The sequence below is a fragment of the Taeniopygia guttata genome, chromosome 4A (assembly GCF_048771995.1).
Source record: "Taeniopygia guttata chromosome 4A, bTaeGut7.mat, whole genome shotgun sequence".
Lineage (NCBI taxonomy): Eukaryota > Metazoa > Chordata > Aves > Passeriformes > Estrildidae > Taeniopygia > Taeniopygia guttata.
This window is the reverse complement of record NC_133029.1, coordinates 8,931,109-8,945,060: the sequence shown is the minus strand read 5'-3', so window position 1 is coordinate 8,945,060 and position 13,952 is coordinate 8,931,109. Positions and strand designations below refer to the sequence as shown.

At 43.9% G+C, this 13,952-nt stretch overlaps 2 protein-coding genes across 5 annotated transcripts; one reads left to right on the top strand and one right to left on the bottom strand.

Annotated features, from left to right (window-relative positions):
• Window positions 1–1,663: 1,663 nt before the first annotated feature.
• C1GALT1C1 (C1GALT1 specific chaperone 1) lies at window positions 1,664–3,754 on the top strand. 4 transcript variants are annotated; one of them, XM_030272619.4, is made up of 2 exons: window positions 1,664–1,763; window positions 2,377–3,754. In XM_030272619.4, the coding sequence occupies exon 2, from the start codon at window positions 2,382–2,384 to the stop codon at window positions 3,336–3,338; it is 957 nt and encodes a 318-aa protein (XP_030128479.1). In that variant the 5' UTR covers window positions 1,664–1,763; window positions 2,377–2,381; the 3' UTR covers window positions 3,339–3,754. The 4 variants fall into 4 exon arrangements, with proteins under 4 accessions (XP_030128479.1, XP_072785218.1, XP_072785217.1 ...); XM_072929117.1 differs by lacking the exon at window positions 1,664–1,763 and adding an exon at window positions 1,888–1,903; XM_072929116.1 differs by lacking the exon at window positions 1,664–1,763 and adding an exon at window positions 1,892–1,961.
• Window positions 3,755–6,332: 2,578 nt separating this feature from the next.
• MCTS1 (MCTS1 re-initiation and release factor) lies at window positions 6,333–12,357 on the bottom strand (the record flags this gene model as incomplete). Its single annotated transcript, NM_001245345.1, is given in 6 exon segments — window positions 6,333–6,552; window positions 8,425–8,492; window positions 9,514–9,647; window positions 10,703–10,800; window positions 11,455–11,607; window positions 12,302–12,357. Coding segments are annotated over 6 exon segments (546 nt in total). The 3' UTR covers window positions 6,333–6,470.
• Between the last annotated feature and the right edge of the window lie 1,595 nt (window positions 12,358–13,952).

Here is a 13,952-nt window from a genome sequence, read left to right as displayed (position 1 = left end):
GAAAATCCAGGATGAGTGATGCTCCCACAGTGCAGCAACAGAACTACCTGTACGAGCTGACAGTACTCTCCTATCACTCTGTGTAATTGGCTTTTAGTTCCACTGAACAGAGCCATTTTGGGCATGCACTGACCCAACCAAAGGAATTATTTTGTAACATTTTTACCTGCACCTCAACCAATTGTTCCCCAGGCCCAGAAGACCTAAGAAATCAATCATCTTACAAGTATTTTTGCCAAATATAACATTGTTAGGCATTGAATTCCACAGTACAAACTAAAAAAAGAAAACCTTACCAAATTACTGAGGCATCTGAGGCACCCAGACAGATGCACCTCCATTGTAAACTGAGTAATATAAAACCTGCTAAATTCATCCAACCAGGATATGCCTTACAATATAGGGAAACCCTGCATAGGGCTTTATCCTAATCAATGTCTTGGCCTCAGGGTACAGTTTGATCTGCTAAAAAAGGAAAAAAAAAAAAAAAAACTTGTAAAACGTCTTTTTTTTTCCCCCAATAGTCAGATGGAAAAAGGGAGCAAACTGTTGTTCTGTGATGCTAGTTCAAATCAGGTGTCAACTCCAAGTTCTTGAGAGTTGATGAAAGAGATTCTGACAATCTGGAGATCAGAACGATTATCACTGAAGGAAAGAAAAAGTTATATTAGTTGAAAATAAGGTTTTTGGATTATTCTAAATATTAACTGGCTTTGTGTGTGTTGTGCTGTCTGCCAGGGAAGCAGAGGAACAAACAAAATGTAATAATAATAAACTTTAGGCATAGTTTACTGTATTGATTAGGAAATTTATGGCAGTATCTCCAGGATTTGACCCTGAATATACCTGAAATACTGATATATTTGATATATATATTTGATCTTATATATACTTGCATATATTTAATTTGATCCTGGATACAGTTTAAGATCAGTTCTGGCTTTACTATTCTGTCCCCATTCATATAGCATCTCATTTAAAAGCAGAGTTTGTGCTGAAAAGTTGAACTTCTCCTGCAAGATATGGGTTGTGATGAAGACTGAGCTCTGGGTGGGAGCCCGAGGAGAGGCCTGAACTGCCAATCTTTGTGATAACAAAGGGCATAAAGATGGGTGATGCCGGCCAGGGCAATGGAGAGACACAGCAGGAGCCAGGATCTGCCGATCTTTCTGGATAATAAAGGAGACGAGGACGGGCGCCAGTGAGGTGATGGACAGCGAGACAGGGGCAGAGGACTGAGGAGGAAGAGGGACACATGTGGGAGGAGGCCCTGTGACGGGATAAAAGCCCGGGGCTGGCTTTATTGGGATTCTACTCGGAGGCACCGGCTGGGGCTGTTTTTGTGTTGCTGTGCCGGGAATAAATCCCTTTATGGGACGAGACATCTGAGACTCAGCTATGGAAAACCTGGGGTCGAACCGGTGAGGAAACCTGGTCTGACTGTGCGAGAGGAATGTGTGGGGAGCCAAGCCGGGGGCCCCTCGTGTCACTGGGGCCGCCGTGGAACGGCTTCTGTCCAGCAGCGACTGGGAGCGCGACTGCCGGGGTTTCGTGGGCGCTCGGAGGAGGAAGATTCTCTAAAGCTGCGCTGCCACAGCGGCGCTCTGCTCGCCATGAGGAGAGCGCGGGGCGGGAGAGCCGTGAGGGAGGCAGGGCCGCGCGCGCACCGCCAGGCGGCGCCGCCGCCCCGCCGAGCGCGCGGGGCCCGGGGCGGCCGCGCGGCGCTTCCGGCGGCGCAGGAAGGGGCGGCGCGCGCGGCTCCGGTGAGCGGCGGGGCCGCCGCGGCTGCGGGTCGGGGAGCTCGGGAGCTGCGGCACGGCCGGGGCTGCGGGTCGGGGAGCGGCGGCACGGCCGGGGCTGCGGGTCGGGGAGCTCGGGAGCTGCGGCACGGCCGGGGCTGAGGGTCGGGGAGCTGCGGCACGATCGGGGCTGTGGGTCGCGGAGCTGCGGCGGGAGCGGCGGTACCGCGGAGCTGCGGGTCGGGAGCTCGGGAGGCTGAGGCAGCTCCGGCACCGAGCGCCGTGGAGTGGGGCAGCGGAGAGCGGGTTTCCTCCCGGGGAAGGCTCCCCGCGAAACGCCGCCGCGCGCGGGCCCCGTCAGCGCCCGAGCCCGTCCCGCGGCCTCTCGGTGCGGCGGGGCCGGGGCCGTGCGGTCACGGCAGCGCAGAGGGGCCGGGGCACAGGGCTCGTGTCCTGCCGTTTACCGAGAGCCGCGACCGGGAACCTGGATATCGCCACCGCTTTCGCCAGCCTTGTCCTGGTGCGGGAGATAAGGAACTGCAGCTGGGTTTAGAAATTGAGGACTGCGTTAGAACCGTGTGGAACCTGCACTAGTGCACTTATTCCTGTAAGCTCTTACAGTGCGTCTCTTTTCTAGGAAAAATGATTTCTGAAAGCAGCTCCTTCATCAAGGGTGTGGTGCTTGGAGGAGCTTTCTGCATGTTGGTTACGCTTCTCGGACACATTAAGGTGGGCCACGGGACCAAAGCACATCACCACGAGCATCATCACATCCAGGCTCCCAACAAGGAAGATGTCTTAAACCTTTCAGAAGGTGAACGTGTGGAGCTTAGTAAAAACATCCATGTTTACTGCATCATCCTTGTCAAACCAAAAGATTTGGGGCACTGGGCTGCAGCAAGGGAGACCTGGAGCAAGCACTGCGACAAGGCGGAATTCTACAGCTCAGAAAAGGTCAAAGTGTTTGATTCTGTAGCCGTCAACACAAACGATATGTGGGCGATGATGCGGAAAGCTTACAAGATAACGTATGAACGCTATAAGGATGAATTCAGCTGGTTCTTCCTTGCATATCCCACAACATTTGCTATAATTGAAAATCTCAAGTATTTCTTACTGAAAAAAGACCCCTCGCAGCCTTTTTACATAGGCCACACTGTGAAATCTGGTGACCTCGAGTATGTAGATGGTGAGGGAGGAATTGTCTTAAGCATTGAGTCGCTAAGACGACTCTCCCGTGTTCTTGAAGACCCTGACAAGTGTCCAGAGCAGGGAGGTATGATTTGGAAACTCGCAGAGGACAAACAGCTGGCAATCTGCCTGAAGTACACCGGCGTGTTTGCTGAAAACGCCGAGGATTCAGAAGGGAAAGACGTCTTTAACACGAAATCCGTGGGGGCCCTCATCAAGGAGGCCATGTCCACTCACCCGCAGCAGGTGGTGGACGGCTGCTGCTCGGACATGGCCATCACCTTCAGCGGGCTGGCCCCCAACCACATGCACGTGATGATGTACGGGGTGTACAGGCTCAGGCCCTATGGCCACTCGTACAGTGACGCCCTGGTCTTCCTGCCCCCACCGGGCTCGGACAATGACTGAGGTGTCCTCAGGGAAGGCCTGGAACTCTGGAGTCAGCTCTTCTCACACAGTTGTACTGACACATTCTGGTACTGGTGTACAGGTTCTTTTGCACACTGAGGTTTGGTAAAGCTCTTAATTTTAAAAGTGGAAGAATTTTTTTCTAAATCTTTTATAGAGAAATGCTTCTGGCTTTTGACAGTGCTGGAATGAAATGATAAAAAGATGTTCATGTTTATTATAAAAGGAAATTAAATTTATATGGGGGGTTTGTACATGTAAATATTTATTAATGAAAACTCAAATGAACTTTGGTCTACTCTTACAAATATATTTTTGCAAGACTTTGATTATTTCAGTTCTTCCAGGCATTTCTAGAATGTCTTTATATCTTTCTAATGTGTACCAATAAAACTGACTACGGATTCAGTCTCAAAGACTGTAACTTTAAGCTATTTCTTGTACACGGAACAACACAATAGCTTGAACTTGTACTTCACCTGCCACCTCATATACAGCCTTCTAACAGCAGGAAGCAAGGTGACAAGAAATCTTGGAGCAGAGTAGTATCAAGTGCCCTTTGGACTACTGTTTCTAAGCAGACAAAAGTTAAACTGTTTGAATAGGTTTTAACATGGTCAGGGCATCTGTTAGCACAAGATTAATTGCTCATTTAAAATTTCACTCCATCTATAAGCATGTTAGAATAAACACTCAGTATTATTTTTACTCCTGTTAGTGGACGCTAGTAAGTGTTTACAAGGAAGAAGTTGATTAATTGTCAGTACAATTTGGTGTTTGGTTTGGGGTTGTGTTTTTTTTTACAATGGAGTGCACTCAGTTTTACACAAGTTCCTGGGTCACACTCCTATCCACCCACAGCCTGTACAGACAAACAGCACTTCAGTACTTACTCCATTTAGAATTCAGTGACCTGACATGGGTGTTTCAAGACTACTACAGATGGCAGTAGTACCATCTTCAAGATGGTACAACATCCATCTGTAACACCTGTGATGTCACAGGCTTTGTTGGTACTACGATATTCATAAAACGTAGGATCAGACTCTGTTACCTCACCTTTAACCAACCAGCTGTAACACCCTACCCTGAGCTGCAAGTGGGCAGGTGGAGAAGTGGAACATCTGCTTTGGAACTGATAAGACTGTCCACATCTTGGGCTTTTTGTTTTAAGCATCAGGTTTTTGACAAGGTAAGACAACTGCTCAGACCATCACCAAGCTCCCACAGCTCAGCTGCTTTTGGAAAGGTGAGACAAGATGCACCTGCTCGTCCTCCCCGTCAGTCAGAGCTCAGCTGACAGCAACACAAACATACACGATTGCTGCCAAAACCGAGGTAAAACTGGTACCTTTGGTGTTTTGCTTAACTGCTATATAAATTAAGCCTGATTTGACTCTTCTTACAGAATAACACAGCTGCAAAAACTTTGACAAAACCAGATAAAGCAAGCAAAACTCTTTTCGGTGTTTCTGATTATTAAAAACAGTTTGACCCCCCTGCAGCAACAGCAGTCATAGGAGAACAAGAGTGAACAATTCCAACAAGAAAAAAAAAATCTCATTTGTCACAGATTTGAAGTGCTGTAGGACAACAAGGAGAGATAAAATGAAGGGTTAAAAGCAAATCACAAAAGGCAAGATTAGCTCATTTTACACACACAAAAAAAAAAAACCTACCAACACTGAAGCATAAACTGATTTCCCATAATACTAACCAGAAATCAGTAATTTACAATGAAATCTTTAAGATGCACAGAAATGTTCACCAGCACTCTGAAGTTCTGAGGTGCGATCAGAACTTTTCTGCAAATTTCACTGCTTAAATTTTGTCTTCCTACATTGATAAATAGTTTCAGATTTACCTGTCATTTTCAGAAGTACAGTCTTGTAAATAAATTTTACAGAATTTTAAAAGCAGCATTCCTTCTGCCATGTCTTAACTTGGCTTTAGAATCAGATGGAGAACACCTTGGCTATTATCATCAGTAAAGGTCCCAGGGTGGGGAATCCAAGCCTGCAGAACAGCACCAGAGGCACTGGCACAGGAAGTTACATTCTGCTGTTATAAAATGTATGTGTTAGAATAAAGACTTGAAATATTAATAAATGCTTCCAGAGACAGTTATGAGTGGTAGACCTTAAAAGTTTCCTTAATTTATTACAGTATTCAGTTTTTCCATAGGCATAGCTTTGGGTGTGCTGAACAAAGGACTGGGTTATCCAGCCAGACACACAGTGCTCCTGAACCCATTCTGTAGCTGTACAGAGACAGTGGCAGTGTGCACAAGCTGAGAGCTCTTCAAGTTCCACCTGAAAAAGTTGCTCCTGGCTACACTGAAAAGCATGCTTTGCTGTCATGCCTTTGTTTAACAGTGATTTTGTTTCTGCTGCTAAAATAAGGCGGCACACAGGGAGTAGAGAACATCAGGCACCAGGGTGGCACACACTTCACTGGGAGTGTGCCCACCATTACTGCAAACTCCTCTAGGAGAGCAGTATCAAAGTGTTGGCAGGTAGAAATCTGAACATACAGTCAGTCTTCAGATATGAGCCACCCTAAAAGAATTTCTAATCCACATATCAGTCTGAGTTCATAAATCTTATACAGATAAATGCATATTAAAAAGAGAAAATCCTTAAGTAAAATGGAGTTAATGCTCTTAATAAGTTAAAAAATAATGTCAAAAAACCTGATTTCTCCACATTCAAGAAACTAGGTAGACTAACAAGATGTCAATCAGAAGAAAAAATCTGAAATGCTTCAGAAGTTTTATAAACTATATTTATATTTCACACACACTTTATATTACTCTTTTAGAAGAGCACAAAAATGTAAACATTTCTTGGCTTTTTCCTCCTTTCCATTTGAAGTAATCACTCAAAGTCCATGCAGAATCTTTCATCAAATATCTTCAGTCTCTGAAGACTCAGGTTTAAGACAAAATAACAGTAATAAAAAGAAATCTAGAAAACTATTGTAGCCTAACAGTACTTTTGCATTCAACTGATTTATTTAGCATAGCCACAGAACAAAATAATTTGTACATTCAGTCACATTAAAAACAAGGAATTACAAAGCAGTCCACATTTAATCTAAGTGCATTCCTTTGGAGTAACAGTTCTTGTTGTTTCACTTGTATGTCTTCATATGCCAAAGGCCATCATTTAAATAGTGGATATTTTCAATACCAATCCCTTTGTTGACCTTCTCACTGTAGGAGGAAAAATGTACAGAAGTATTAGCTAGGTTAAATAGGAGAGCACTACAAACTGTATTATTTCAAGGAGAAACTGCAACATTTGTCAGCTGGAAGGGGAAGGCTATCAACCACAAAGTCATGATCTTCCACAGCAGGTAGACAAGAAACAGTATTTGTTATTACATCTGCCCACATTGCTGACTGGTAACAGGACAATATTTGCATTCCACATTTTTTCAACAGCTTTCCACAGTATTTTTAGTACTTCTTTGTGGGATACAGTTCTTCAGACAATACTTCTGCTACTTTTCTTAATTTTACCATTTCTCTATCAAAGTAGCACAGCAGTTGTGAGCCTTCCCCTCGCAGCACAGGATGTGGTACAAGAGGACTGGAATGTGGAATCTAACAAGTTCTAGTTCCAAGTGTGCCAGTGACACAATCAAATGCAGGTGAGCTGCCTCACTTCTAGTTGCAGGTCATCTACCCACTTAATAAAGAATTAAAGATGCTAAATTGATGTGCCAAAAACTTTCAGCTTGTTAGAGACAAGCTATTCTCTATAGTATTGACTATCTTTTGAGTCATGTCATCTTCTAAAAATTACTGGTTTGTGTCTGCACTGGATATGTTTATTTTTCCTGTTAAAAAAAAACACCAACAAAGTAATTTTGCGACAATAAACAAGACAAATCTCTTTCTGGGAGTGAGAACAAGTTTCATTCCCCTGAAGAATATAATTTACTCTAGTTACTCCAAGTGTTCTATTACGTACCCAACCTGTCCAAAAGTAATCAGGAAGGGAAATGCTGCTAACACAATATTAACACATTATATGTAGTAATCACATCAAGAGATTGAAATCCCACTGCCTAAACCAGAAAATTGTGGAACAATGTCACACAAAAAAAAACACCTAACAGGCTGCAGAGAGGAGTATCATTTCATTTTCCTCTCCAGTTCATGTTGCTTCTCACAGGAACAGGATATTCAGGTGCAAGGCTGGTGGATTTGAAGTTAGGTATCCAAATGGTTTGTAATGATGACAGTGTGTCACTGCTTTCTTAGGACTGAGACACAAGTAGCTTTTCTTTCCGCTTACTCTTGTCTTTTGAAGCACCACAAAGAATCCTGAAGAATGTAATTCCTCAACAGCTACAGCAGGTCCAAATCCAGGTTTCTGCAGTCCCACTCTATCCCTGTCCTCTAAGACATTCTCCTGTCTCTGCCTCGTGCTATTATTTTGACTTAAGACAGGCTTGTTGAGAATTAACCACACAAAAAAGAGTGACTTGTTTTCACCAAAAACGCTTCCTCACTGCCCAAGTGACAGACAGGTCTGGAAACCAACACAGCCCAAACCTGCTGGATGCACATCACATCCTGCGAGATGTTAACAGAACTTAAAATGACAAAGTGATTTAGCTAGTTAGCTCTTTCTGAAAGCCAAGAACAACTAACATCCATTTCCATTTTCTGAAACTCTTTTCCTTCTCAAACAGTTTTCAGTTTATCCAGAGCAGACCTCTACATCCCACAAGAGGCTCAGCTAAGTGAGCACATCAAGCAGGAATGCTGGGCTGCATGTGGATACACCCTGAAGAAAAAGAGCAGGCCACAGAGAAACAGAAAAAAAGCCTGGATAGGCAAGCAAGATGCAGCAGGACTTGAGTCTCTGCTGTCCCTGCAGACAAAAATCTCTTCAATGTTTTTGATCGGCTGAAATCCAAATTACATCTCTTGCCTAGCCCAGGTAGTACTCTGTACTTGAACAACACATGCTGCAACAGCAATGCAGTAACCTTGATAGTGGTGCTTATACTCCAAACTAACATAAGAATAATGACATGGGACAGGTTATATTTCAGCTTTTAAAACACTTACATGTCCTCAGCTGACATCTTCATTACTCCCACACATAATGCATGTTGTTTTCCCTCTGCCATAATTGCCTACAAATTACTGCTAAGGAAAACAGAGTTCTTTTTAAACTATTTCAGAAAAGTAAAAGCAATATGAAGAAATTACTTCCAAAAACACATTCAAAAGCCAGTGTTGAACTTTTAACCTTTCAGTAATTCTAGAGTTACAGTTTTTAAAGATAAGCAAAACAATGCACTGAATTTAACAATTGAATCAGTGTGTAGAACAAAGCATGTATTTATGAACTTGGAAACAGCATTTACAGAAAAAAATCTCCCAGTGCTAAATTTCTTCCTTTGTGCCTAACACAGAGATGACAGTCTCTGCCTTTCTGGAACAAAACAGCACATGTTTGTAGGGACATTTTAGATTCCAAGGCACAGAAAACTGAGACACCAATTTAAAACCCACAAGTGTCCAAATCACATGTGTCCTTTTCAAAGCTTAGCAACACGTGATGTTAACTGCTGATCTTTTCCTATAGCATCTAACAACAAAAGCAGCACAGCTTGGTGTTATAAATGCTGTATTTGTTCAGGGTTCTTTTCTCAGTAATATAATGAGTGAATTAGCACACTTTCCTCATTTTACATACGTTAACTTCATCAGACAGAGCAAGTCCTGACTCCAGTAAAGCTGACCCTAAACATCTTTCCTAAATCCTCAGGAACAAGAGAGAATTCTTCTGAAGGGAATACAAGCCTGGCTAAGGAGGCAAGGGACAAATTACACTGCACCTCATCTACTTTTACCATTCTGCATAAAATCCCTAAGGAGCTCCACTTACCAATGAGATTAATGGAACAGCAGCCCACCCAACAGTACAGCAGGAATAGTTACATGGTTTGGAACATACAGCAAGTGAAAAGATATGAACAACTTTAACCTTGCCAAGCAATATCTAACCTCTGCAGCTCCTTTCTGATTACTAGTTATTTCAGGAAATCAAATTAAAATCCAAAGTAATATAGATAATGATCAACTGAGAACACAAGAACAGAAATAAAACTCATCCCACAGTGAGCAATAATTCCTAGTTAAGAAGGATACAACAACAGTGTCAACAGCAGCAGGGTAAAGCTTTGCTCCAGGAGACGTCAGGCCAGGGCACATTATATTAGCTCCACTCAGGACGAATTTAATGGCGCCTTTATCAACCTGCTGATGCGGGAGAATAAATGGGTCTAGGAGGGGAAAGACACAGCATTGCAATTAATACAGCACCATGACAACATGAGCAGCTCGTTATAAACTCAGTTTAAACGGGATAATTAGATATAGAGTGTCCTGCAAGGGTAGGAAGTTTGAGATACAATTACCAGAGCTCCTGCTGGGTGGTACCATCCCAAAAGGACACAAATACTGACCCAAAAGGACACAGGTACTTCCCTCCCAGACCACATCTCTTATCTGAGAACCAAAGGTAATCCAGCACTGCAGGCTATGGCTCCTGCACACTCACAGACCCACAGACTGAGCAACAACTTTCTCCTAGGGAAAACAACCACACAGGTGCCCATCCTAAGAGATCTTAAAACCAAAGGGTCTTACATCCTGCAAACTCCATGTACTCTTACAAGTTACTCCAACATGAAAGAAAAACTGTTTAACATTAACAGAACAAAACAGGCAAACATGGACAAAATTCATGAAAGCTGTCAGCTCTCCAAGCACAGGCACCCTCTTGAAGTATTTCCAACACTGAGACCTGACTGAATAACGTTCTTTAGGATTCAAAACAGAGTAACACAATCAAGCAGAACAGCAAGAAAAAAATTGCAAGAGTAAACTGTGAAAAGTAAAAAGCATGCAGCCTAAGTTCCTACAGGAGACTAATATACATCATTAAACTCAGGAAGACAGAGTATTTTTCTGGTAAGAACTTACAAGTATTTGTATAACAAGACTTGAAAAAAGATAGGGACCAACAACAGCAAATTTATATCTCTGTCCTAAGGGAGTCTCTCAAGATTTTTTTACAGAGCTTTACACTATTTAATTCTTACTTATCGAAGTTCAGATTGCTTAACATATAGCACGGAAGCAATTAACATAGACATGAGAAACAGAAGATTAATCAATTCCAGTTAAGAAAGTATACTGTATCTTTAAGATCTATTCTGGAATGTGCACATGCATGGAATATATGGAAGATCTTTTTAATTTGGTTCTACAGATGTCCTATGGAATCACACTGTCACCCTTCTCTTCCCAGCATGACCGCCCTCAGGAAACTTACATTTGTGAAGCAACCTTAGCGTTGGGTAAAAAATCCCTTCTCTTTGTCTGAAGAACAGCAACTCCCCATTCACAGTGAGGATTTCTATATGCTCATGACTGCAAGATTTAAAAAAAAAAAACTGAGAGCTACTTAACCATTCTATACTTTAAATACAGAATTTTACTTTATAAAGTCAAGTCTATTTAGCACCTGAGAATAAAAACAGTCAATTAGCAACAAAATTTAAAACTAAAAATATTATCTTTTTATATGACTTGTTCTTCAGCAGTGGTCTCCTGTTCACTTCTTCCCCCTTTGAGAAAAAAGAAACCTACTGACAAAATACATAAACTGCATTTCCTTGGCGTTGCTTTTTGAATGCAATACAAAGAGTGGATAAGGAGAAGGATGCAGCAAAAATGTACCACCCTCTATTTAAAAAAAAGGAATCCAAACAATTTTGTGCTTCCATGTCCATAAAGCTGAATACTTCCCTTCAACAACAGGCTGATCCTTGGAGAGACCCTGAATACACTGCACATTAGCTACTAGGAAGAATTTTAAGTTCCTCAAGCATCCTACCAGCATGTGCCTTTAAAGCAAAATGAGCACATGCCAACTTTCTGGTTTGGCCATAACATGGACTACTAGCTATTAAGAGATGATGGATGCCTATCAAAAGTGCTAGGTTTATCTACTGTACAAAGTAAACAAACAAAGAAAGCACTCCTAGCACCTTGAAAGCAAAGTTTAAGCGAAGAGATACTTACCATCTTACTATTTTAACTGGATCTTTCTTTGGCATGATTTGGTTTAGCCATGGTTCAATAACAGGAAACTGGTCTATCAGTTGATTCTTGATTCCTTTAATAACTGAAGTCTTCAGCTGGATACAGTTTGATACATTCTCCTTTTCATCAAATCTGTCAAACGAAAGTATTTTAGAAATACATCATTTTATGCACAAAATATGCATTTTTCAGCAGCTGTCTTCAGAAATGCTTATAAATTCACTATAAAAATCTAATAGCAGACTGACTGTCCAACTTTCAAATGCAGAAATTTCATGAAGCTTAAATTTGTCCCCTTGGAACACTTGGGCTGGGGGAAGGCAGGGGGTCCCCCTTAGCAGCCTGTCTTCATCCCTAAACTTTTTGTACAGCCACAGCATGTGTTTAGTCTCACAGATTAACCCTGGCACACAACGCTAATTTATATAACTCCAAGAGTATTCTGCTGGTACCACTAACACCCACAGCCCCGTTCCGATGCGAATCCTTCACGTCCACCGCAGCAATACGAACGGCGCTCTCTAGCCCCCGAAGTTGGGCGAAGTTAATGACTCAGCTCCATTTAACGAGTGCCCGAGGCAAAGCCGAGGGCTGCGGGCGGCGCTGCCCGAGGAGGCCGCGGGGCCGCTCCGGCCAGCGCAGCGCCGAGCCCGGGGCTCAGGGGGCGCCGGCCCGCCCGGCCCCTTCCCTTCCCTTCCCTTCCCTTCCCTTCCCTTCCCTTCCCTTCCCTTCCCTTCCCTTCCCTTCCCTTCCCTTCCCTTCCCTTCCCTTCCCTTCCCTTCCCTTCCCTTCCCTTCCCTTCCCCCGCGGCCCCAGCCGCACTCACTTCTTGAACATCCTGCGGGCGGGGGGCGCCGGGCGGGCGGGCAGGCCGGGGCCGGCGGGCACCCACAGCCTGGGCGCTGCTCACACGCGGCTCCGGCCGGGCCGTGCCTCTCTCCGCGCCCGCCGGAAGCGCCGCTCCATCCCCGCGGAACGGGCGGGGCCAGCCGGCAGCGCGGCGTGCGCCGGGCCGGGCCGTGCCGGGCCCGCGCCGGGCCGGGCCGTGCCCGCGGCTCCGGCATCGCTCCCTGCCCGCCCGCTGCCCCGCACACAACTGCGGCGTTATTAGCCCTTCACAGCAGCCCGGCGCCTGCTGCTTACAGGCACGGCGCTGGTTTCCCAGCTAATGTATCGCTTTTTGGTAAAATAAGAAGAGCAAAGTGCTAATAGCTGCTGACATCGTTTAAACACAAAATACGTTGAACTGGAAAAAACACAGCCATCTTCAAACTAGCAGAGCAGAAGCTATCGTCACGCCAGCTTCAGAGCAGGACACAAGATACTATCAACAGCATTCTGGGGGAAAAAATAGAGTTCTTGTCAAACAGCAGATACTGTTCCCGGCTAGGGAATCAGTCCCAGGTGACAGTACCACATCTTCAAGGTGGGGAGGGAGCAGAAACCTGGCTTGCAGAAAAGATCTCAGCTGCCAGGCAGACAGATGGATTCTGGTGGAGTGTTTATCAGAATCAAATTAGGTTTTGGTTGGTGATGGCCTCAGCAATTGTGAATAGAAAACCGTAGCAGACAGAATTTACCACACTACTTTTTCACTCTCCGAGGAGCAGACCTGTGTTTGTTCTTTAGGCTGGTGGCTGCTATATAAACAGATAGAGGTGATCACCCAGTTTCTTTTTAGAGTCATGGAAATGCCAACACTAGCATAAAGGGGAGGGAGGAGAGGATATAAAACATCAGGTTACCATTATGCTAACAACCGAGTTTCTTTTTTCCATACAAACAATTTCATCACCTTTGATACTATAACACATAATTAAAACCTAATACTTAAAATCCTTTCAAATGAACCAAGAATGTGTAGAAATTTGGCATCTCTTACATCTCTAGACCTCTTAGCTAATTTGGCTTAAGTGAACATGACAGTTACTGGGGAACAGAGGAAAATTTTACAGCATACTCACCTAACTTTTATTTACTTGGCAAACCTGTTTATTTCTATTATATCTGACTTGGAATGCAATTTAGTAGCCTTGGGAACCATACAACCTCTTCTAAAGCCAGTCAAAGCCAGACTGAAGGTTTGTTTTGCTGGGATTTTTTCAACTGGAAAAAGTGCTTTTCTACACATCACTAGCATGACATTCCAGGCCTCAGGAGTTGTCTGACAATGACTCAGACATAAAACATACTCCAGAAGAGCCTTAGTGACATTACATTCCATGTACCAGTTTCTGTCAAGAGAAGTAAGTCCCTGTTTTCCTATCCAACATAAAAGTGCCACTGGATTTCCCCTGAGGAGCTGCCTGGTGTACAAGGTATGCTCTCGGTGAAGGCTGTGGAGAATCTCCCAGAACAAAACCTCATCACTTGGTATGTTACTTTTTCCACAGCCATTTCTCAGCAGTGTTTGAACCCTAACAACGTTCCTCAGGAGTTTACGGTCCTTTTGGCACCAGATCCACCAACATCATAAA

Excerpts from the sequence above, each read along its gene's own strand:
- C1GALT1C1 (XM_030272619.4), top strand. The coding sequence starts at position 2,382 with ATGATTTCTGAAAGCAGCTCCTTCATCAAGGGTGTGGTGCTTGGAGGA.